Source organism: Herpailurus yagouaroundi, unplaced genomic scaffold (genome assembly GCF_014898765.1).
Source record: "Herpailurus yagouaroundi ecotype Mexico unplaced genomic scaffold, PumYag 28, whole genome shotgun sequence".
NCBI lineage: Eukaryota > Metazoa > Chordata > Mammalia > Carnivora > Felidae > Herpailurus > Herpailurus yagouaroundi.
The window spans coordinates 88,632,445-88,657,937 of NW_024412376.1; the positions used below are offsets into that span (position 1 = coordinate 88,632,445).

Genomic DNA, 25,493 nt, shown 5'->3' on the forward strand with positions numbered 1-25,493 from the left:
ACAAAACGCGGCTCTAAAGCACTGGGAAGAGAATGCTGACTACAGAACACTCTTTCTCCTGATGTTCTCCCAAACTGTAAGCACAGCTCACAACCACTCTGTGCTCTAAGACGTTTTCTGGTTGAACAAGTCACCAGCTGCAGGCCTACTCCAGAAGTGAGGAGACTATTTTCTCATTTTTCATGCAGCTGTCACATTTTCAAACACCCTCCATCCTCAGGCACCAACTGGTGAAAATGTGTTATAAAACACTGCCCCCTGGAGTATTCTGGAAGGAACGTCGTGTTTAAAAAGACCAAGAAGTACTTCCCCAATTCTTTACTAAACACTGCAGAATCTCTAAGAAACAAAAGAAAACCACAGTAAGGACACCTAGACGGATACAGGCGAGAGGGGTGTGCACAATTTTAAGCTTTATGTTCCTGTTGCTGAGGAATATTGGCCCTGTCAATGATCTGACTCACGTTCCTCAAAAGGTCAAACCCCACAGAGCCGAGTAGGTGAGGAGATGCTTTGCACAAGTGCCACAGAGAAGAAAAATAAATAAATTAATTAACAAGTGAACTGAACGTCATGAAAATAAAATAAACTGAGTCAGCACTCGTAAGACGTGAAATTATCATTTAGGGTGAGTATGCTCGATCCATATCTATCTTAGAATAATAAATCACAGCAGCCATAATATTTTGTGCCCTCCACTTGGCTCTCTTCTGCTGTCCCCTCTGGAGGTTATATTTCTACTTTTAAATTAAAATTTAGTTAAATTAATATGACATGCTTTCTCTCCTTCCCTTCACTCAGACACAAAAGAGACAGACAATAACAAAAAGAAACTGTCGTTATCTATATACAAAATAAGACAGGCATACTTTCCCTTGTGCTTCTAAGGCGGGCTTTCCTGCACAGATAAGAGACAAGCCATTTGCACCCCAAGCCTCATCTTCTACCTTACTGACATATTTTTCTTACAACACAGGAGCAAAATTAGCTCTATTTTAAAGAGGCTTGTTTATAACAAAACTGATGGCAATTTTATGTAATATCGATCCTTTCGTTTGAGAGATCAAAAACATGCATGGGTCAGTTCTCTGCACCTAAAAACAGCTCTGTTTGTGTTTAATGAAAAGGAAAGGATTTTACCGTGACAGAAACGCCTTAAAAGAATCAGAAACACAAAGTGGTTCTAAAGAAAAGCATCAACACTTACTACTTCTCACAGAGTCACATGAAACCTTCATTTGTTCCATATTGTCTGAAGCTACGAAGGGTCACCTGCAGGAACCCCCAAACGAGGTCCCAGACAGGTGGCATCTGTACCCAGGTGCATTCACATTGCTGTGGCGGCCCCTAAATTCAGGGCTGGCCAAAGTGGTCTGAGGAGGCAGAACCGGGGAGATTTTCAGAGGAGTTCCACTCTGTGTTCTCCAACTTCACAGACTGTCTCTTGGTTTGAAGAGTGCAACAAAATTATACTAATGGAAAAAGGTATTTTAAAACTTGCCTTCCGGCAGAATTTCTGGGAAGACCTTTTGTTGTTATTAAACTATAATAGTAAAAACCTTAAAACATCTACATGATTTGTTCTATTTTGGCAAAATTAAAGCATCTTTTGAAGAAAAAAAAAGGGGGGGGGGCAATCCCAAAATACAGGGCTTTCTTAGAAAGCAACATGCGTCATATCTTGAACAAGTTACCCAAGCGGTTTCTCCCTCCTACAAACAGACACGGTAAGCACGTGTTTCTGGGAACTTCTCTTTGTCCAGGCTGCTCCCTGAGAGGTGAGGCTGAACCCACTGGGAAGCAGGATGGTGTTCAAGGCTTGTACTGTGGATGCTTCTGGAACATCTTTTGCTCTGCCCACAAACAGAAGAGTATCTACTGGCTTTCTCAAGAGGTGCTTGTTTTTTCCCCTCAAATCAGAGTTTAATGTCCTGGGACTCTGACATCTTGGCTAGTGTTTTCTTGACGCGCAGGGCGGTCAGTCGGGATGCAGGACTGTGAGCCCAGCATTCCGTCATGAGCTTTCCCATCTGCCTCAGACACTGTGGGAAGGGAAAGGAAAGCTGGAGTAACACGAGACACAGCGATTATCAGCAAGGTGGCCATTTGATATCTGGCTTCTGGTCTGAGGCTCCAGAAGTTTGAATATATATTTTTCATTTTTTTAATGTTTATTTTTGAGAAAAAGAGAGAGAGAGCGCGCGAGCGCAAGGGGGCAGGGGCAGAGAGAGAGGGAGACACAGAATCCGAGGCAGGCTCCAGGTTCTGGACTGTCAGCACAGAGCCCAACTCGGGGGCTTGAACCCACGAACCCTGAGATCATGACCTGAGCCAAATTCAGGTGCTTAACCAACGGAGCCACCCAGGCACCCTGTAAATATAGTTTCAAAAGATACTCCTAAAAGCATGTAGACAAAATTCCATAAAAAAATTCTTTTTTCATACAAATTCTAAATGACTAAAACACATTTTCATGTATTCCTTATGACAGTAGCAAGCAGGTGGTTTTGCTGATTGTAGAAGAGTGTCTTTGAAGTCCGTATTAAACAAATACAAAAATACCCAGGGAGTCTGTGTTCCACTCCACACTCCTACATTGTTTATAACACTCGATGAGCTTAAATCTTTTATCTAATTCCATACTATTCAAACAAACATGGTTATTCCTAAATCACAGCTGTCTGCTACAATAAGAGCATCGCACTGTACCATTTAACAAGATTAATGACCTGTGCACAGCCTCGCTAAAACCTTCTCCTGTGTTCTCCTGTGCCACATCAATTATTGGTCTTCCTGTTGAAAAGCACAATTTCACTTCATTAGAAATCTTCAGTGAAGGGATTCTGAATAATACCAATGCCTGTAACCACCTTCAAAATAACAGAACTCCAGGATCTCATAAAGTTTTCTGCATAGCTCATTGGAAAACATCTGCATTATTTAGCATTTCAGTAACGAGACACAAAAACAATGAACCAAGGATTATTTTTAAATGCATTTAACATTGAAGAATTAGTTTATATACAGTGCTCTTTCCATTTGTTGGCATTGGCTTTGGTACATGTTTGGTGGGGTGGGTTTTGGGGGGTGTTGCTTTTTTTTCCCCCTGGGGATGCTTCAAACTCCTCTCTGAATGTTCCAGCCTGCCCGAGCACTCCAGGACTTGGTGAGTTTACAAGCTTGGAGCGTGGATGCAGAGGAAGCGGAGGAGGAGATGAGTCAGGAAATGCAAGGCCACCTAACTCGCTTCCTCCTTCTGAAGAGCTGCCTTCCAGACCTGCTCAGGTCTCATCACTGTGTCCTCAGAGCCAGGCTGAATATGGGTTTGTTCAGACTGCATCATATCATTGCCTGTTAACAAAGGTCCGTGGCACAGTTGGGCAGCTCAACTAAGTCAACTAGTATCCCTTCAGTGTAAAGAAAACAAGATTCTGCAGATACCTATCTTTTCTCTCCTCAAGATGAGAGACTGTTGCAGGCTGGTTTGTCATGGAGAAAATCATGATGCTTTAAAGACACACACACACACACACACACACACACACACACACAGAAAGAACATCCTTTATGTAAATGTCAGGACATCACAAACAAGTGAAATAATGTGTACCCACTGTGCAGGCTAAGTGTTAACCCACTCAATATAGTTTAGAAGTAGCAAAAGCAAATTGGAAAAAAGAAACAGATAATTTAACATACTACACTTAGCTCCACATAAATGACTGCAGTGAAGCACCATTACTGTCACCATCAAAACAAAGAAGGAGGATTCCTGTAGTGAATATACGGAATTTCAGCAAAAAGAGAAGAGTCTATTTAGAAGTTGGTCGTAGCCACCTGTTTACCTCAAGCCTTACCTCATCACTGCTCCACCGGTTGGGGAATGAGGGACGTAGCTTCTTGATGCACACGATCTCTCTCATGTCCTCGTAAGAGGGGTCACTGGGCACCAGATCGTGATAGGGAAGCTGGTATTCTTCCACTATACCTGAAAATATGAGTTGTTTTTGAACTATTATTATCGTCACTTTCTATGAGGTAGACATAAACGGCCAACATACAAACCGTTCTCAAAAAGTTCTGTCAGTACTAAAGACAAGCGTAGGCTGAAAAACTGCAAAATAAGTCTTGCAAAACTACATGTGCCCCAATGACACTTAATCTAATGAAAAACATAAATAGAAAACCTAATGAAACATATTATTACAGGTTTTTTCTAATTTCCCAAAGCTAAGTAAAACAAGCATCTCAAATTTATTTCCAATTTCATAAAGGGTCTTGTGTGCCAAATTAAAAAAAGAATCTATATTAAATCTCAATGCAAACTTGGCAGGCACCTCCCAAACTCATACCGCATAATATGGGACTGTTTCTATTATTGCAATATGAGATTATGAATCTCATAATACATTTGGCAGTGTGTCCTACTCGAACAAAACGGGAGATTTACATTTTTCTGCTTAATCATAAGAATGCACTTTTCCGCACTTAAAATTCAAAAAATTATACACACCTAAAAATACCAGCCATGATTTTTTAGGTGCAAGAACTGTCTGATTTTTAATTATTTTCTCCTTTAAATTTTCTGTGTTTCACCCAACTTTCTCTAAGAAATGCATTACTTTGAGAAAAAAAGAGGTATTGCATAAAGGAGGGTTAAGATACAAATCTATGTCATCTTAGGAAAATGGCACTTAGCGTGAGAAATTCCATTTCATTTTTCCTAGTATCTACTTTCTACCTTATTCCTTTTGTCCTTTAGAAAAGCAGGCTACTTATATCTTCTTTTCAGTCCTATCTGATTAACTCCTCACAATAATTACCAGCAGCCTCTGTCCTTAGAGGATACTGCTCTGAACACTCTATGTGGAGCACCTTTCCTCCCCATCCTGAATCATCTATTACAGAAGCGTAATTGCTTTTATCTGAACAAGATGATACCGCCAGGTTGGCAGGTTATCCAGTGCATCATTAAATTCGCTGGGGTTTACTCTGACAAAAGCAGGAGTCTGTGTTAGGCCCTTTCTTGCAAACTCAAACCCATATATAAACCTAAAGGACGAGAAGGTTCAGCAGTTTCCTCAGACCATTCCAGCTCACTGTCTTGTTCCTCGCTGAGAGCACAGAGCATGACTGCGTGTGTCGTCTACATTAACAGTTCCTTCCATTGTGTTTCATCTCTATAGGAGATACTAAAAGCACAGGGTCTAAAGCATAGGGGATGCTCACACTTCATTTGAGTTCTTCCTCTTTTTCTAATTCTTAAGACAATGGCTCTGGCAACACCTTGAGGGCAAGGGCCACGTCTGTCTTATTCATCTCATATTTTCCTCAATGCCTAATGTTGGTGTCGTTATCAACATGGTGGTAAGCAAGTATATGTACCACAACAAACTCAGAGCCAACCACATAAAATTATGAATTAGTCAAAGTCTATCTTTGAACTATAGGCCTTCCTTCTTTCTCCTTATATGCAATTAAGTTATCAAAACTTCCATATTAGCTGCCATTTAATGGTGTCTGAAACCTCAAAAATTCTTTTTCTTCCCAGGTTTAGTAGACCTACATCCAGATGTATCTAGGTCACCCAATAGTCCCTAGACTAGAAAGACAAGACCAAAACTTCCACCATCTTCATAAAGGAAAGTGTTGGAGAACAGAGTTTTGTGTGTGTTTGCCCTTCTGGAAAGAGAAAACAAACTCACTTATTAGGAACCCACTAGATACCAGGCATGTAGCTAAGTATGCTGTATAACTTATTAAATTTTTATAAACATGTTTGTGAGGTAGCATTATTACCCACATTATCCAGATGAGAAAAGTTGGTTTTGAGGGATTCAGTACCTTGCCCAAGGCCATACAGTTGGTATGGGGCAGAGCTGGGACTGGAATGTCTCTGACAAACATATGCCCATCTCATAAAGAGAAAAGGCAACATTTTAGTACCTCTCAAATCTCCATAGGCAAAGACAGACCTAGTAAAGCAATTAATACCGTGCTGCTTTTATAAGGCTAACTTGTTTTTAAGCTGAGAATCATTTCTCCTGTGTTCCAGCTCACAGGCTTCCAAATACAGGTTTCCTGTGGACTTATTTGCTTTAGATGTTCAGGAAAACGTAATTAGAGAAGTAGTCTTGTAGTCTAGTTACTACTCCTTCAACTTCTACAAACCTATCGTAAGTGTAAGCATAGTATTCAAAAATAGGCTCATCTACTCTTTATACATCATGAACCAAGGCACAGTTAGTTAACTTCTATTTTGGTTTGCTCTTTTCTTCTTCGTATATAAGGGGAGATTTATTCACTATCTGGTTAGGAAACATTTCCTATGTCAACTTTCCTTTTTGCAGTTCTCTCACTTTAGAGGGAACGTGTTCTATTTTAAATTAAGCTTCTAATAGGCTCGGAATTCCCAGAGTGATGAGAAGGCATTGCATCGTGATCTTTCTACCAAAATCTAAATGCCTGTTGATTAACTGTTTCTCCTCTATATTTAAATATGAATCCAAATATAAGTTAAGCCCCTACCAACCAAAATGAAAATTTTAAATAAGAGCTAACATGTATTGAAAGCTATTGATGTACCAGAAAGTTTTAATTCTCTTTCATTCACCTCCTTCTTAAGAAGAGAGAACTGGAATCAAGCTGAGTAACTTGTCAAAGGTTCACAGATAGTAAACAGCAGCTTTGAGAATGAACCCCAGCCCCAGTGAAGTGTTCTCCACACTTTCAGAAGCATGGGCAAACTCAGGGTTTCACAAAAGTGAGTTTAAATTGGCCGTGATGAGCAGCAGCACGGTCTCTTACCAAGCACAGCCATGAGAGTGACCATAAACAGGGTACTTGATAATGAAGAGCCTAAGATTCAGCTTCTCACCTAAAAAGTGTTGGAATCTATTTAAAGGCAGATGATGCAGCAGTAAGCGAGATACTACACGCAATAATAATGCCTCTGAATATTTAGTAACGTCTTGCGTTGTCTTACTAGGGAATCCTTGTTTGTAGGAAACTTACCATGACCAGTAGTAATACTCTTATGCTTTCATTTCCTTTTGATAAAAACTGATGTTTTCAAACTGCTTTATGAAGAAGAACTATAGAAAGTCAAGTGTGGGGGGGGAGGTGAAGAATGGGTGTCCCACCCCACATTTCTTGTCTGTACCTTACTTAACCTGCGTAGAGGAAGCCACAAGGAATGGGATATTGGAGTTGGGGATGGGGCCCAGCAGGTTGGTGACAAGAAGCTGGAAGGAGGCAGTCCAAGATGATTCTAAGACGTCAGATATCACTTACTGGGGGGACTGTGACTGTATTAACCAAAACAAGGTGGAAAATAAAAGGCAATCGTGGACAATATGCTAATTCCCATCTCTGATCAGAAAGGATTTGTAGTAGATCCAACAGCATCACTGTTACTTACCTCCTGATACACATCTTCTAGCAACCTCCCAGAGGATGAGTCCAAAACTGTACATGTCGGCCATAATGTAAGACTGAAAGTGATTTCTATTTAAGCTCTCGTCCAACACTTCTGGGGGCATATAGCGTTTGGTGCCAACTCGGGTGTTGGGTGGTATGTCAACTTCATTGGTATCACTGAGGAAAAAGGAAAGCAGAGCCCTATCAGCCCTGAGCAGGACCAACAAATGACAAGTTGAAGGGATTCCTGAACAGGGTTTTAGCGAAAGGTGGGAAGGGATAGCCTTTCACAGAATAACGTTTCCCTGAAGCATATGTTTTGCCAGGAGTTGTATTATATATTCACACGTAAAAACCCAACGAAGATGGCAGAGTGAAGCTATGACATACAAGGTTGCATTGCCACTGGATCAAATATACACTCGGAATAACTGCTATATATCTATTAAAAATGCCTAAAAATATCTTCTTCCCCTTCATATTTTAATAGCTTTGCTCTGAAAATTGGCATGAGCACATGCCAAGGTGGTTCGTTTGAGACAGTATTTTTAAAACCAAGTGTTGCGAGGTTTTTAGAGGTACAAACAAGTTAAAAAATGAGGGAGGAAGAGAACCAACAAAGACCTGAAAATGTTTTACTCTGATAAGCAGGATCTACAACATGTACTTCTTAATAAAAGGAGGAAAGGAATAACTGAACATAGTATCAGTAGGTGAATGAAAATTTCAGGACGCGATCCATTCATCCTGATGTCCCATAGACTGGGAGAAAATTCACGATGGGTGGACACCAATCTGTAGAATGGCACTTGGGAACCACTGCCTCAGTGCTGAGAGCTGCAGCCGGAGTTCTGAATGGAGATGTGTAAAGTCAAACTACCATTGCTCGATAGGCTGACAACTAACCAAGACGAGGTGTGTAAAATCGCGACCAGCACAGTCCGAAGCATGTATCACAGGTTAACTAGTATTTTCTCAGCAGACACTAGTGGAGCTAGGAAGAGCAATAAACCCCAGTTTTGGTGAAGAAACTATTAAACAGAAAAGACACAAAAAGTCATTGTTAAAACTGCCGTTTGCGGGGGATCGTGGCTAAACCCGGCTATCTCCTAATTCCTAGGGAACATGTGCTCCTTTTCATCACACTCCACTGACTCTCTAGCAGCTACGTGTTATTTCTCCTCCACGAGGAAGTTACACAGAGCAAATATCACATTTATCAGGCTGGGTCACAGGCAATAACGCCAAACTTGCCCAAACACTACTGGCTTTCAGAAAGAACCTGTGGCTTTGATCTCCCTGCCTCCATCTTTATTGTCTACAACAGAAACTATGCAGTGTCACTTGGGAAAATTTAAAGGGTGGCAGATGTCTCTCTGCAGATCTCCAAACTGTTAACATTTACTAAAACGCATAAAGCTTCATCCTTAGAACCATTTTAAATTCATTTCCAGCTAAAAGCCTTAATATAAAGCTATTGCAACAGATGGGCCACCAGTATTCTCATTAGGCCCCTCAGGATCTTCTAGGAGCTACTGCTCTGAGAAAGCCTGTTTGTTTTTAAAATAAAAGTTAGGGGCACCTGGGTGGCGCAGTCGGTTAAGCGTCCAACTTCAGCCAGGTCACGATCTCGCGGTCCGTGAGTTCGAGCCCCGCGTCAGGCTCTGGGCTGATGGCTCAGAGCCTGGAGCCTGTTTCCGATTCTGTGTCTCCCTCTCTCTCTGCCCCTCCCCTGTTCATGCTCTGTCTCTCTCTGTCCCAAAAAATAAATAAACGTTGAAAAAATAAATAAATAAATAAATAAATAAATAAATAAAATAAAAGTTAAAGTGTAAATTTTTAAAAATGAAAATAAATAAATTTACATATACATGCGCATATATATATATATGTTATATAATATATATTAGTCTGTAATGTAGACTTGGAAGAAAGTGAGCCAAGAAGCAGCCTAATGATAAAATGAAAAATATCAGATTTCAAAGATGCCACAAAAATTCCACTTTTAATTATACTGACATCTCTTCTGTGAGCACGTAGTAGGCACTTCATTAATGTGTTCTAATTTATGATTTTGAATCATTAGAGGAAGACAGTGGTGGGCCTGGGTAGAGAATTCTGGTTTCTATACAAAGAAACAAACATGGGGGTTGGCAGATGGAAAGAAACTGGTAAAGGGCCTAAATTATATTCCAGAACATGGACTGGGGGACGAAATCAAGACCAGTCTTATCATGGGCCCCACAAGAGTGTATCTGGGCCAAAGATCTACTGTGACCACACTTGATAAAGATTTTAGGCAACTCCTTCCCATTCTTACTCTTAGCTTCTTGTGCTTTATTTGGATTTGCTAGGTCAGGAAGGGCTAACAGGATGTCTGACATGGAGACAATCTATTGTAAACTGAAAGGTAATAGTCGCTTGATGACAGAATTAAGATTTCTGATAGGTAGACTACACAGAGTTCATCTCTACACTCTCATTCCCTCAAACACTGAACAAACATACAATAAAGGATTTGGTTGGTCCGTCAGAGTCCCCAAAAATGTGCAGGCTTGGCACGACTGTCCCCTCTCTTCTTTCCTTTCCCCACCCTTCGTGTTTCCCTAGTAGTATGTGAATAGACACCCCGCTCAGAATATCTGAATAAGTATCTGTCTTCCAACCTAAAATGTAAACTCCTTGAGCCCTAAATATCTACCATAATCATTTCATAGCCCTAAGGAGAATTGTCCTGATCCCTCTCCATTCACAATGGGCTGTGCACATGGTTGGTAAATAATACACTTTAACTGAAAGAAAGAAAAGGCCAGTCTACAGTAAGTAAACTTTGCTATAGATACTTTAAAGAGAAATATAAAAAAAATCTCTGTGGCACCTGGGTGGCTCAGTTGGTTGAGCGTCCGACTTCAGCTCAGGTCATGATCTCACGGACAGTGAGTTCAAGCCCGCATTGAGCTCTGTTCTGACAGCTCGGAGCCTGGAGCCTGCTTCACATTGTGGGTCTTCCTCTCTCTCTCTCTGCCCTCCCCTGCTCATGCTCTCTCTCTTTCTCTCAAAAATAAACATTAAAAATATAAAAAAAAAAATCTGTTGTATATAGACCATAAAATGAGACGTTACCAATATCTAAGAGGTTAAATAAAATTTTGTTAAGCAAAGTAACGTTGTAAAAGATTACTGTTAACCTAATGGCAAATGCCTTCAGCACTACACTTAAATGACAAACACGCCAATTATAAGTACTTCATATCGGGGCGCCTGGGTGGCGCAGTCGGTTAAGCGTCTGACTTCAGCCAGGTCACGATCTCGCGGTCCGTGAGTTCGAGCCCCGCGTCAGGCTCTGGGCTGATGGCTCAGAGCCTGGAGCCTGTTTCCGATTCTGTGTCTCCCTCTCTCTCTGCCCCTCCCCGTTCATGCTCTGTCTCTCTCTGTCCCCCAAAAAATAAATAAACGTTGAAAAAAAAATTAAAAAAAAATAAGTACTTCATATCAAACATCATAAAGGGGCAGACCCTGCAAGACATATATAGCTCCAGCCCCTCTTCGCTCAGGAGTGTTTCTATATTGGAAAGTAATTAAACTGCAGCTCTCTCTCAGGTTTTCAGTAACGTTATCTTAGCTGCTCCCAAATTAGGGAAGAGAAAAAGTAAGTTTGTTCATCTTCAAGACCAAAAATAGAAGCCAGGGATATTGACACTGGGGGACCGAGAATAAAGGAAGAAAAAGAGGCCGTAAGTAGAGATCAATGGTGCAGAGCATGTAAGAATAGGGGATAAAGTAACTGAAGGAAGGGGTCAAGGAGGAAGAAGGAAACAGGAAAGGTCAGAGCGCCTTCGGCTTTCCCTGGCTTCCTTTTCCATGAAGGGGCAGTTCATGAGAAAAGACAGATACTGTACAAGGGCAGAGTCGGAGAAACGAACTCTAAATGCACAAAAGAATCCTCTGTGCTGCAGCGGCCACATGTACATGTGGTCAAATCATAAAATCACTCAGAGCAAAGATAAATACCAACTTCAGGATACTAGCTACTTCCGGGTCGGGTAAAGGGGAATAAAATAGGGAGCAGAATGCAAAGGGCTATCTTCAACATTGCATTAAAAAAAAAAAAAAAAAAAAAAAAAAAGACCAGATATAAATAAGGCAACTTGTTAACTCTGTTAACATTATAATAATTGTTACATGAGTGCCTTATTATTTTTTATACTTTTCTGTATATATAAATATATTTTAATTAAATATATTATAAAGGAAAAGAATTCAGCAGGGTAAGAAACAAGAAAAACATACCTTTCAAGGATTAAGGGATAGGTTGGAAACATAAGGCTCTGAAGAGCAAAAGTGGACCCAAGTAGAGAAGATGAGTTTCTACCAGGAAAAACCAAAAATATTCCATCAAAAACATGGGTGCCACGTTCACTGTAGAGGAAAACATGATCTCTCCTGCCTCCCAATGGAGAAGAGTTAGAAATATTTGCACAAAGGGCTCATAACTGAAAAATTGGGTTTAGAGAACTACAGGGGTAGATATTTTTACTTACACTTTAATAATTAATCCTTCTACTAGATCCAACATTGACTTTCATCCCTGTTAATGTACCAGTGTGATACAGGCTTAAGTAGAATGTGAAAAAACATAAAAATATAATTTGAGTGAGGCACCTGGGTGGCTCAGTGGGTTTAGCATCCTACTCTTGATTTTGGCTCAGGTCATGATCTTACAGTTCATGGGATCGAGCCCCACATCAGGCTCTGCACTGACAGCTCAGAGCCTGTTTGGGATACTTTCTTTCTCTCCCTCTCGCTCAGCCCCTCCCCCACTTACGTGTGCACACGCCGTCTCTCTCCTTCTCTCTCTCTCAAAATAAATAAACTTAAAAAAATATATCTAAATATATATATATTTATTTAATATATATAAATATATATATTTATATCTTTTTTGAACAAAATAAATTAAGGGTTGTCAGGCAACTTCCTCTCCAGGAAAAAAAATTGTTTTAGAATCTTACATTACTGGGTATTTTTCTTTATGAACTTTAGGGACAGTGGGCTGGGACAGGATTAAATAAAAACACCTAAAATTTTCTGAATAAAAAATAAACAGTAATTTGGGAGGTTGGGGGTAAAGAGGCAAGTCAATTAGGGAGAAAAAGGGTTCTCTCCTCTGACCTAGAGTCATGACAAGATGTTAAGCTTCTGTAGGAAACAAAGATCAGGAAAATGTTCTGGTGGCATGAATTTCATGACTAAATTTTACACAGTGCCCTACAACGTATCTCAGCAAAGCTCTCTTCAACCTTGAGTTGATGGTGTTTGGCAAAGAAAAGAATCAGCTACTATACTATGTGGAGGTATAGCAAACATATATATAGAACATATATCAAAGATATAAGGCTGATAGGACAGAGAGGAAAACAGTTCCTTAGGGTCCCCAGATGCGCTGTGAATGAAACCGAGTTCCCTACTGTATTAAGTAGGATTAGGGCTGATGAAGTGTAATTTTATTTGATTCTCAAAATGTAGGATGCCCTCAGCTAGGACTACATAAAGAGGCATGAAAACAAACTTCCTATTTCTGACCAAAATCATTTGGATGACAGTGGTAGGATAAAGAAAGTGGCAGCATGGTGGTAGAAGAGGTCTACAGAGGAGACCAAACCTTCCAGCATTCGTACACTCTCGGTGGCTCCTTCTCATCCAACGGGGATACAAAGTGATCGAGGGTCCTCAAGGCAACTGCTTTAGGCAGGGAGAGGGCAGCATGGCACACTGACAGTGTGAGACAATGGCAGCCAGAGAAGGGAAGAGAAGGCAATGAAAGGATACAATACTAAGATTTTCTTCTTCTCAAGGTGACAAGGAGGACTGATGAAGTAGGCACATGGCAGAAGCAATAGGACCTGCTGGGAGACAGATTTCATTACTGACATGGTTTAGAACCTTGGGCGCACGGTGACGATTTTAATCGGTTTTATTGTCTATGGACAGTGCCGCTCCCTACTGCCTATGTGGCCCCCTGGGTCTGGCCCTGGTACCCAGAGTGGCACGTGCGCACTGCAGTTCTTAAAGTAACCAGCAGAGGGAACCGTGGAGCTTCTGTGAATGCAGAGAGGCTCAAAGTGGAGCCTCCAGCAAGGAGTCAGAGAGAGCTGGAGGATGAATCTGGGCAAAGCATGGGACTGGGGAATAGGGCACGACTTACACTGTCAGCCATGATACACCAGAGGAAGGGCAGGCAAAACATTTTTATTTTGGTGGCAGAGTATAATAAAGCAGATTTTTTAAAACACAGTCTTCGCCTTAACCTTGTTCTGGGTTAACTATTTTTCAGGTTCATTAAACCTCCCAATTATAAACACATAGCAGGAATTCTTGCAAGAAGTGTTGGGTAAAGGAAAAAGCCACAGGTTCGGCACAGTGCACATTCCCCCTGTACCATCGGCTGAAGGGAGAGGTGCACGAAAGACATGAAGATCCCACTGTGGCCATGAGAAACCAGCTTGGGGAGTCAAGATGTTAGCTCCAATCAGGTGGCTGCGGCTCATGAAGCCTTTGGTCACACGCAGGCGGTCTTCTGCTGGGTGTTGCTGGTGTCTAAAACAGAGAGATGAAAGAAGGAGAGAGGGAGAAGGGAGATAAAAAGGTAATAGAGAAGGAAGAGAAGCAAACATCGCATACCTTTAAAAATCTAAAAAGGGGGTTAAGAAATAAGAATTCAGTGATCAAAAAAGAATGAAATCTTGCCATTTGCAAAACATGGATGGAACTAGAGTGTATTATGCTAAGTGAAATAAGTCAGCCAGAGAAAGATAAATACTGTAGGACTTCACTCATATGTGGAATTCAGGAAACAAAACAGATGAACAAAAGGGAAGGGAAGCAAAAATAAGATAAAAACAGAGAGGGAGGCAAACCATAAGATGCTCTTAAATACAGAGAACAAACTGAGGGTTGCTGGGGGGCGGTGGGGGAAGATGGGCTAGATGGGTGATGGGCATGAAGGAGGGCACTTGTGGGGATGAGCACTGCGTGTTGCAAGTAAGTGATGAATCCCTAAGGCTATTCCTGAAACCATTATTGTACTATATGTTAACTAACTTGGATCTGAATTCAAAAGAAAAAAGAAAAAGAAACTACTCTGAAACAATAAATAAACAAGAAGAACTGAACTTCCAAGAACAATGAAAGAAAGAAGGGCAGGAGGCATAAGACATATAAGGGAAGCCAATGGTTTGCTTGAGGCTTGCAAATGACATCTGAAATTAACCACACGGGAAACACAGTAGAGCCTCCAGAACCTCCTGGTAGGAAGACAGAAGCAGCCTCCCAACGCATGAAAGACCCTCCTGAGCCTTCAGAGGAAGGGGCTGTGCACATCCCTGGGTGTTTCCTACAGCATCTGGTAGGTAACAGTGGTGCTGGCCGGCCATGCTGAACTCTGCCCAGTCAGATGCTAACCAATGAGAAGAGTTTTCTGCTGCACTTTCAAAAAGACTCAATGCTTCTACAATTAAATCCTGAGACATCTCAGGATTTCTGAGCAACAGAACTTTCAAGCTAAAAACCCTTCAAAAAGAGGGTGGACATGGCTGCAAAACCCTGACAGAGAGCGGGGATTCTGCCACTAATCAGCGGAGTTCTTGGACTCCGGCGAGTCATTTAGGCATGCCACTTTTTAAATATACCACTAAGTACACAAACCAGAGGCAGGTTAGTGCTAATGGCATCAGAAGGACGCAGAGAAAATGCAGTGCCTCCTGAGCTGGGTCACTCCACCTCCTTTGCATTTGGACAAGTTGACAATTATCAGTTGGGAGATCCGCGTTACAGACCAATCTCCATTGTAGTTTTTCTATTTAAAATTTAATAGGGGCGCCTGGGTGGCGCAGTCAGTTAAGCGTCTGACTTCAGCCAGGTCACGATCTCGCGGTCCGTGAGTTCGAGCCCGCGTCAGGCTCTGGGCTAATGGCTCGGAGCCTGGAGCCTGTTTCCGATTCTGTGTCTCCCTCTCTCTCTGCCCCTCCCCCGTTCATGCTCTGTCTCTCTCTGTCCCAAAAATAAATAAATGTTGAAAAAAAAATTAAAATTTAATAGCAGAGAAGTTCTAAACCAGGATTTTTTTCCCCCTAAGAAAATATATTATTCTGACACTGAAGGACCAGTGGGGTTGCTTGATCCTCCAAAGTAAAAAGTGAAAAGATTGGTAAGTTCCTTTAAGGGATTTCACATGTCATTGTTTTATTCTCCCAAGAGAGATTTGGGGTTACGATGATGTCTGCTTCAGCATCACCTGGATTAAGTCTCTATTGGGCAAGAAATACATCAGCACTTACGTCATTTTCAAGAGAGTGCATGAAAAAAAAATGAAGACAGCCTAAAAAAAAATTATACGAGCAGGAAATCTCTGAAGCATAGTCCACTCTCTCTGTGGCTCTCAACTTCCCTGGGAACCTCCCAGAAATTACTTAAAAGCCTGAGAGAACACTTACCATGTAGAGACCATGGTAAAGATTAAATTCTCACAGGAAGTTCACTTATGAAGTCTGAGAATTCCACACTGGGTTACCTTTGACCCCACTTGTAATAAGATCTTTAACGATCTCTGTGTGTGCACGTGCCCCCAAAATAGGAAAATCAGGAAAAGAGCAGAAACCAAAGAAATATATAAAGCAAGGTTTAAAAGTAAAGCTCAAAAATTGAGAAGAGCAAAGTTCCTTTGAAACACAGAAAATAAAATGTGAAAAGGACCTCTGAAACTATCAAATGCAGCCTCCATTTAATGGAAGGAAACTGAGGTCCAGAAAAGTAAATGGTCCCACAACTGTTCTAGCCATGAGATTTGTGCCTCCAACAGCCACGGTTTCACAGCTGAGCCAGTGTCCTCAAGCCTTCCTCTCTTGATGAACAAGTCAATATATGCCAAACAGAGCTCTGAATTATCCCCTTAAAGCACTCCCCTCTGCTTCCTGGAATCAGGGTTCACATGAAATTTGAAAGATCACTTAGTTCATTCTCCTTATATTAGCAGAGCTGAGTTTCAGAAATATAACACTCGCTTTTCTTGCCTATTTTAAGATCTGCAGAGAAGAAAAGTCCTCAATTACTCTGATATTGCCAAGATGTATTGCTTCAAAACAATGTTGGAATACCTATAACGAATAATTCACTATGTCATGTCAAATGGGAAATACATTAATTAATCTGGCACGGATCCTGCTCTCAAGATGCCCAGTGACAAGTAGGCAGGTACTAACATACTTATACTATCAGGCAGACAAGGGCTGGGAAATTACCAGGGAGTAGAGAAGATGATGTCATTATTCCTAGCTAGAGGATGGGTAAAGTGACTTAAAGGCAGCTCTGAGACCGGATTAAGGTACACGAAGAAGCAGGGGCATTTCAGACTGGAAACTATGCAAGGCACTGTAAACGTGCAGTACATATGGAGAAAACAAATACATCAGTTTTGCAAAAGCACACATACAAACTGGAGGGTTTGTAGGACGTAAAACAAGGAAGGTAGGGGCACCTGGGTGGCTCATTGGGTTGAGCATCCGACTTTGGCTCAGGTTATGATCTCATGGTTCATGAGTTCAAGACCCACATCAGGCTCCCACATAGCCCAGAGCCCATTTCAGATCCTCTACCCCCCTCTCCTTCTGCCCCTCCCCCATTCTATTTCTCTCTCTCTCTCTCTCTCTCAAAGATAACTAAACATTAAAAAAAAAGAAAACCACCAACCAGGAAAGTAGATTTAATCCAGAGTGTGTAGGACCTCTGGAGCTAAGAACAGATGCTTTTTTTCTTCAACCTGTAGTTCACGAGGTATTGTGCACCTGTCCATTAATACAAAATTTGGGAGCAACACCTGTGTAATGGGCACCAAGGAAAGGCAGTAGGGATGTAAATTTGAGGAAAAAAACATGGTATCTACCTTCATGGAGCTTAGTCTTCATTGGGAATAACAGACAAGTAGTCCATGAGTATTGCACACAAGTATGAGAAATGTCATGACAGCATGCACAGGGTCACACAGGAGGGCAGAAGACTAACTAAAAGTCAGACTTAAGGGAATAATAAGAGGTGTCCCAAAGAAATAAACTGCAAAGATAAGTTGTAGTTATGCAAACAGAAGAGGAGATGCTGGGCACTCAGGTAGAGATAAAAACATGTTAAAGACACCTGAAGGTGTGAGAAAGAATGAAGCATTCAGAATATAAACTACAGTTGAACCCAAAGCTATGGGAAACCATGAAATTATTATGCTGTCCAAAATTATGTTTCAAGAAAATAAATCTGGCAGCAGCATGTAGGGAAAAAAAAATGGAAAGTAGGAAAGACAAAGACTACAAAAACTACAAAGTGTTTCACTCCAGAATCTAGAAAAATGGTAGAGGACCCAAACGGGATTCAGTCCTAGTGGGAATATCATGGAGAGAGAATCCATTCAACTGAGCAAACCAAAAACTGAAGGAACAAAGGAAATGTCAGACACCACACATTTTAGAATGGATCAACCACAACTGAGAACTAGAAAGGAAAGCAGGTATCAGCAGGAAATCTAGCAGTGGGGAAATATGTAAGAGACAGACCAAGAACAGAACCCACAGACAAAGAAAATGAACGTGGAATAAAGGCACATCAAGAAAATAGCAGGAAGAAAGGTTTGCACACTGTGGACAGTGGAATGACAATAAGAAAGGCTTCTGGTGACAAAGATCAATGGTACCCCTTAAAACAGGAGCTCAGGAGAGAAGGGAGAAGACACAAAATCACACAAGACATTGTGAATTACTGGATTCTGCAAGCAGATTACTCTATGGAACTCAAGAAATTTAACAGGGGAGGACCGAAGAGAGGCCAGTAATTTGAGAAGCACCATAGGATTGATTGATTGATTGATTGATTGATTGATTTGGTAGAGGAGACTTAAAAAAGGCTGTAGATTAGAAAAAAAGAATTCAGAAGAGAGAAGGGATTTTTTTCATGTTGTCAGGAGGTTCTTAATTTGCTCCTGCTTTGATTTTAAAGGTGAGAACTTCAATACCATCTTCTAAATGGTGGAGACCTTCCTGTATTGGGGGCCTATTATTAAGTCACACCTCAGTCTTTACAAAAATACCAATCCATTAGTCTTTTCTCATGAGTTTTATTGTCCAAACATTTCATCATCTCCATGGCTTTTCCACTGTGCCCTTCTCCATATTCTATCAAGTCTTCTTTGGGGGGAAAAAAAATCCATGAGACGATCCAACGAATTAATAAAGGCTAAGCCTAGATTGAGTTTTTAAAAGGGTAGTTAGTTCTATGATGACCCCTCTACGCCAGCAGTTTGCAAACTCATTCTGTTTTGTATTCAAAGCAAAGGAATCAGTTCTTCTAACTAAATCATCTGCAAGATAAAAGGGGCTGCACTGATTAGGGGCAAAATAGAGCCCCACTTACTGGGTACTCTTCCTTCCCACTCTATACAAGCTGCTGCTGTCACTCCAAGGAGCCCCAGCGGTCTGAAACCACTGTGTTATGACACATGTTGGTTTATGTGTTATTCACTTTAAGTCACGGTACAGTAGTGCTGCACACTGACCGTGCTTTGTTAGTTTCTAACATTTCTCATGGAATAGCTATGCAAACAATCTTTCTTCCATAAGATTAAAAAAAAAAAAAAAAACAAAACATGGCCTTTATCACCACATAACATGTAGATCTTTACTAAAACCTTTTCCTACCTACAAATGTATGCAGAATGCTCACCAAATCATCCCAGACATTAGGTACTCTTTTCTAAAGAGCTTCATGACAGCTACAAACCTAATGTAAACACTGTCTAGAAGCCAGGTCACCGAGGAACATAGAAACAACAGGACACAAACACGTGTTTCTTCAAATAAATGTTTCTACTTTTTCCCTCCAAAGAAACATCAAAATTAAGAAGGTTCCTCCTCTAAATTTCCTAGCAGCACCAAATGCCAGAATGTACAATCTATAAAAAAGGGATAGAAGAGGATCATAAAAAGTGTATTCATTCACTTTAATACCAACCTAATAAATTTGACGGCCAGGCCCAGGTCAGCTATACAGCATGTTCCGTTTTTCTTCACCAGGATGTTCTTACTTTTCAGATCTCGGTGGGCGATTGCCGGTTTGCCTTGTGTACTAAAGATTTCAGTATGTAAATGACATAAGCCACTGACAGCAGAATAGGCTAACTTCAGCATTGATTTTGTATCTAGAGTGGTGGACTTCAGATAGTCATAGAGGGAACCGTTTTCATGATAGTCTGTAATTAGGTACAACTGGGTCCAAGACCCTGTCCCTTTGATATCTGCAGCAATGAACCCTAAAAGGAAGAAAGACAAAAAGGTTTGAAGCCAAGTGTTTTCTGAATAGTATCAAGAATAATTCATATTCCCAAATATCATTCCTTGTCACAGAGGTGTCTTTGTTTAGTATTTCGTTCAGCTTTATGGGTATGCCTATGACAGTATTAAATTATGAATACCAACCAGAAGCCATCAAAACAGTAGAGGTAGAGGAACATTAAGCGTTTGTACCTGAAAACATGAGCCCTTTCTAGTCAGTCATTGATATTTACGTTATTATATTACAGTAAATAGTATACATACGCCACGGTTTACAAAACAGGCCTGGAGTCAGGGCTTACACTCCATATTAGCTTATACTCTTTCCAACTTGGATGATGCAGGTACATTATTTCTAACTTGAGAAAATGTTTTAAAAATCAATTCTCAATATAAACTCTGGATACGCACACACACACACACACACACCCTGCAGATAAAACTTCTCTAACTTTTCACAACATTTAAACATGTGCTCCTTCAAATCCCTAAGAAACCCTAAGAAATTCTGGTATTACATTTGCATTTGCTGTCCCTGAAGAAAAAATTATTGGAGAGTATTCCATTTCCAGCCCACTATTCATTCACAGAAGTGGCTTAGTCATTCCTCCTGTGAGGTCTCCCAGTAGAAACTTATGACGTTCTTGGGCTCAGGCCAAGAAGAAAATGTCTATATATTTCATCACAGGTCTAGACAGATGAGTTAATAGGCAGATGTTAACAGAAAATAGAGGAAATCTAGGAAACCCTGAATACCGCTGTACCGACTCACCCAAAATGTTTTCATGCCTCATCAACACTGTCTGATATATTTCTGTCTCTCGGAACCAGCTGGCCTCCTCCGTGGTGAAGAACACTTTCACAGCTACCTTTTCGCCACGCCACTTTCCCATCCAAACTTCCCCATAGCGACCTTTTCCAATCTGTTTCACCATCTGAATCTGCTTAGCTATAGTCCTTTGGACCTGTTAAATCCCAAAACACACTGTTAGTGTATTCGCAGCACTACAGATTTGTTTAATCTTTTTTTTTTCCTCCTCCAGAGAAGAAACAATTACTGCATGCAAAATATATTTAGCCAGTAGTTTTTCTTTACATAGACACATTATTTATATTTATTTATTATTTTATACTGTCCCCTTTTAAATGTATTTGAGATTGATTATGGATTCTGAATTTTTGAATTATTGCTTCTACATTATTAAATATTTCATTCTACCTATTATCATTCTCATAGAGGAAAAAAACCTGAATGGTTCACCGTCACTGGCAGAATAAAAACACTTTTCACTCCCACTACTGTAGCGGGATACTGGACACTCTGAAAGGACTCACCCACCATACACTTGATCTTGGATAAATTACAATGAAACACAATTGCAATGCATTGTTGGACACAAAGAAATAAAGGAAATCTCCAAGTAAGAAGGTCAGGGTAGAGGGAGGAGGGTGGGGAGGGGGAGGGAGGGAAGAGCTGAGACCAGAGCAGGGAACAGCTGAGACCAGAGCAGGGAACAGTAACCATTAGCACACACAAAAGCCAAGCTGCTGTCTGGGTGAAGAATAACATGAGCACTGCGATCTGGAATCTAAACTCTGACCCCTTTAAAAGTAGAGAAACTACAAAAATAAAAATAAAAAAAAACGTTGAAAAAAAAAATTAACGGGCGCCTGGGTGGCGCAGTCGGTTAAGCGTCCAACTTCAGCCAGGTCACGATCTCGCGGTCCGTGAGTTCAAGCCCCGCATCGGGCTCTGGGCTGATGACTCAGAGCCTGGAGCCTGTTTCCGATTCTGTGTCTCCCTCTCTCTCTGCCCCTCCCCCGTTCATGCTCTGTCTCTCTCTGTCCCAAAAATAAAAATTTTAAAAAAACGTTGAAAAAGTAGAGAAACTGAACCTAGGGCTTTGGCATTAAGCTGGGACCACTGAGTGACCCTAAATTTGCCTGAGGTTGGTAGCACCCCATGGCTCCCAACAAGAACAAACAGAAATCTTCTCCAGAGAAAATCACTTGCAGAATATTTTTCATCCCACCACTACAGCCAGCTATTAGATACCTTGAAGGAACACTTGCCACCATACAACTCGATCGTGGTAAGATGTAAGAAATAAAAAACTATAATGAATTATTGGCCTCGCAAAGAAATACAGGAAATTCCCAAGGCGAGGCGGGTAGGGAAGAAAGAAAATGAAGGGGGAGAAGGAAGGGAGACAGGAAAAGAAGATCCCACAGAATAAATTCCTTAAAACCAAAAGAAACAGCCACTATAAATAAGAGTCAAGAAAAACAACCCAAGTAGATTGAACCCCTTCAGATTTCAGATACAGGAATTTTCAGACGTACAATGCCACGGAACACTGTATGAAATATATAAAGAAACAGAAGACAAATGAAAAAGAAGGAAGCAGCAAATAATTGTTGAAAATTATACTCTGAAGTGGAACCGTTAATTGTCACAGTCAAAAATGTAACATGGACAGGTAGAAGAAAAAGAGCAGGTTAGATCTGGAGAGGAAGTTAAGCTTGAAGAGAGCTCTAAAGAACTAGAGAGAGCAGTAGAAACAAAGAGAAAGAAAATATGAGAGGAAAGTGGTCTAAGGGTTAAATGTCTCTTTACATATGATCTGCGGCCCATCTGTACTCACATGAAAATATTGTCTAAGAACTCCATGACTGAAATGGCTAAGTATTGATGATAATTTACATAATTTGGGAGGCATATATAAAGAACCTAACACAAAACTCTCACAAGATCTGACCAGAAAACTGGAATGAATTCTTAGCAGAAATGTGCTTTGAATCAAGTAAAGTTGAAATGTTTCTTTTTACGTTTACACTTTTAAGGACCAATACAACTGAGTCCACCCAGATAATCCAGAATAATCTCATCTCAAGGTGAGCTGATTAGCAACCTTAAGTCCCTTTTCCCAGGTAAAATAACAGATCCCAGGGATTAGGACATTTTGGGGGGCATTATGCCTACCAGAGATGTCTACCAACTAGGGTCATTCTGTTTTTGCATCATGGATGATTTTATTAATTCAAGAGGTCATGCTAACCATTGCCAGAGGCATTAACAGCACCCATATCAGACTAGAAGCTTTTAGGAAAAAAGATAAAATCTGTTTTTTAATGATGTTTTCTAAAAGAAGGATTGAAAAATTAAAGCATTGCTGACATGCAATTAAGCCACTCAGCCTGAAGTAAATAAGGAACTCTCCAGAAGAGTCCAAACATGCTATTCAAGGAAATGTTCAATGTATTTCCACTTCTAAATGGGGGAACAGCGGCACCAAGAGCACCAAGCAGCTGAGAGACAAATCCGCAAATAGTTAAATTACTGACTAGGACACTTCCCACATTTATTACAGAAATTTTGTACTTAATTTACAGATGTTACAGAGCACTGTGTATGGAAAGCTACAGAACATTTTCTGACATAAACAGTTTTGCATGCACTTCTTTTCTAACGATAATATAGCTTCTCGTAATTTAATGAATGTACTAATGGAATTGGCAATGCTTGAAAGAATAGGAACTTATCTCAAAGATAAAAAGTGTCACTAAATTATATTCAGAAATTTAAAATGTACTTTAGTTTTGAGATTTATTATAACTTCTAAGGAGGAAAACACTGGAAAACAAATAGGTTTCAGTTCCAAGAGCATAAACATCTGATTCATTAATACTGAAGGGGATTTTCATATTTGTACTTTTCTTTTAAAAAATTATAATATACAGATTTTAAAATATAAGAACCATATCTGCTACATATTAAATTCTAACAATTAAAAAAACAGTAAATTTGATAATAAAAACCTCTACAGTAAAAAAAATATTTATATCCTAAGTAGTATCAGTTTGGTCATAATGACTACCTCACAAGTTATCTTCTGTCTGGTCTATTACCTGCAGAGGACATATTAATCAAAGAGAAAAGTGTTTCAGTTAGGCAAAATAAGTAAGTCCTAGAGATCTGTTGCACAGCACAATGCCTACAATTAACAGTAGTGTATTGTATTCTTAAAAATTTGCTAAGAGGGTGCCTGGCTGGCTCAGTCAGTTAAGCATCTGACTTAGCCTCAGATCATGATCTCATGGTTTTTGGGTTCGAGCCCCGCATCGGGCTCTGTGCAGACAGCTCAGAGCCTGGAGCCTGCTTCGGAGTCGGTGTGTGTCTCTCTCTCTTCTCTTCCTCTACTTGTGCTTGCACTCTTTCTTCTCAAAAATAAATAAACATTAAAAAAAATTTAATTTGCTAAGAGAGTAGTTCTTACATTATATGTTCTTGCATTTAAAAAAAATAACAACAAATAAACAAGACAAAATAACAAGAACAAAATAACAAGAGGGCAGGAGGAAACTTTTGGAGATGATGAATAGGCTCATGGAATAAATTAGGGTTATGATTTCACAGATGTATACTTATCCCCAAACTCTTCAAATCGTATACATGAAATATATACTTTTATACATTAAGTATATATACCTTTTATATCTCAAAAAAGTTATAATTCTTGACTTGAGATTAAAAAAAAAAAACTTTCAGTACTACACTAAGAGGTCATGAAAACAATCAAGTAAATATGATATCCAAAGTCAGAACCAGACAATAAAGATTAGGTAAATCAATCTTAAGAGTTTGTATATATATATACATATAAACTTAAGAGTTTGTATATATATATACATATATATATATACACATATATATATATGTATATATATATATAAAATTGTTATTTTCTATCCCAACAATCTTTTTGCATGGTCTATAAAGGAATCAAATGTTTTCTCATTAAAACAAATGCCTTGGATTCATTGTATGTTTTCTTCAAGTTTGGCGATGTTGACTATCAGAAAATTATACCTCTCATGAATGGAAAAGCCAGGACTTCATCCTGAAACATAAGCCCTCCAGATGAAATGCAGTCTTCTTCCCCTGGAGAAGTACTCAGATCCCAGTTCGTTGTAATACTTTTGCCTTCAAAAGCCAGGCCAAAGTTCAGTAACACTATCCTTACTGAAAGCAGAGGGAAGATGGCTCCATACTTAAATGTTTTCTAATCTGCTCCTTATCAGAATGTCTAAGGGTCTGGATTGTAACCATACACTTACACTGAAAAACAATCACCTTACCCCCAATATGTCAAAATGTTATCAGAAAGCCCTTCATCTGAGATCTGATGTCTAACTGATGGCGTAGAGCTTCTCTTTGTCCACTACCCTATCTGTTTCAGTAAAATGAAACCCCGTACTTATTGACATTTCCTCTCAGAAGACATTTCCTTTAAATTCAGGATATGTTCTTCTCATACCAGCAGAGGGAGGCCTGATCCACTTCCTGAGCTTTGAGACTGCTCAATTAAGTCTCTCAGGGATTCTCCAGGAGGAATGTACGTTTCGTCCTGTTCTAACCCAATGCTGTACCGAGGCCTGGTTTCTTGTCTTTTATACCTAAAGATGCACAGAGGAAGATAATTTAAGATACTGAATTGCAATGATGGGTAAAACACTGCAAACAAAACAGTCATCACAGCAGATTTCATTTTAGCACAAGAGAAGATAAATTTTAGTATTTATTATCCTTACATGATAAATGCTAGTACTTGTTTACCAATACAAGATACATGCTTACTATTTATTACCCTTAGTTATGATTTCCAAAATATAAATCATAATTATTTTGCTAACCTATTTTTTAAGTAA

The 25,493-nt window shown here is 40.0% G+C and overlaps 1 protein-coding gene across 19 annotated transcripts in view; it reads right to left on the reverse strand.

Annotated features, from left to right (window-relative positions):
* Positions 1-1,916: 1,916 nt before the first annotated feature.
* The window catches only part of BMPR1B (bone morphogenetic protein receptor type 1B), a 414,391-nt gene continuing 390,814 nt past the window's right edge, over positions 1,917-25,493 (reverse strand). For all 19 annotated transcript variants that reach the window (XM_040478105.1, XM_040478031.1, XM_040478113.1 and 16 more), the window contains 6 exons: positions 25,103-25,241; positions 20,557-20,749; positions 19,465-19,762; positions 7,421-7,596; positions 3,858-3,988; positions 1,917-2,042 (listed from right to left, as the gene is read on the reverse strand). In XM_040478105.1, the coding sequence (XP_040334039.1) occupies positions 1,917-2,042; positions 3,858-3,988; positions 7,421-7,596; positions 19,465-19,762; positions 20,557-20,749; positions 25,103-25,241 (1,063 nt within the window). The remainder of the gene's footprint in view (positions 2,043-3,857; positions 3,989-7,420; positions 7,597-19,464; positions 19,763-20,556; positions 20,750-25,102; positions 25,242-25,493) is intronic.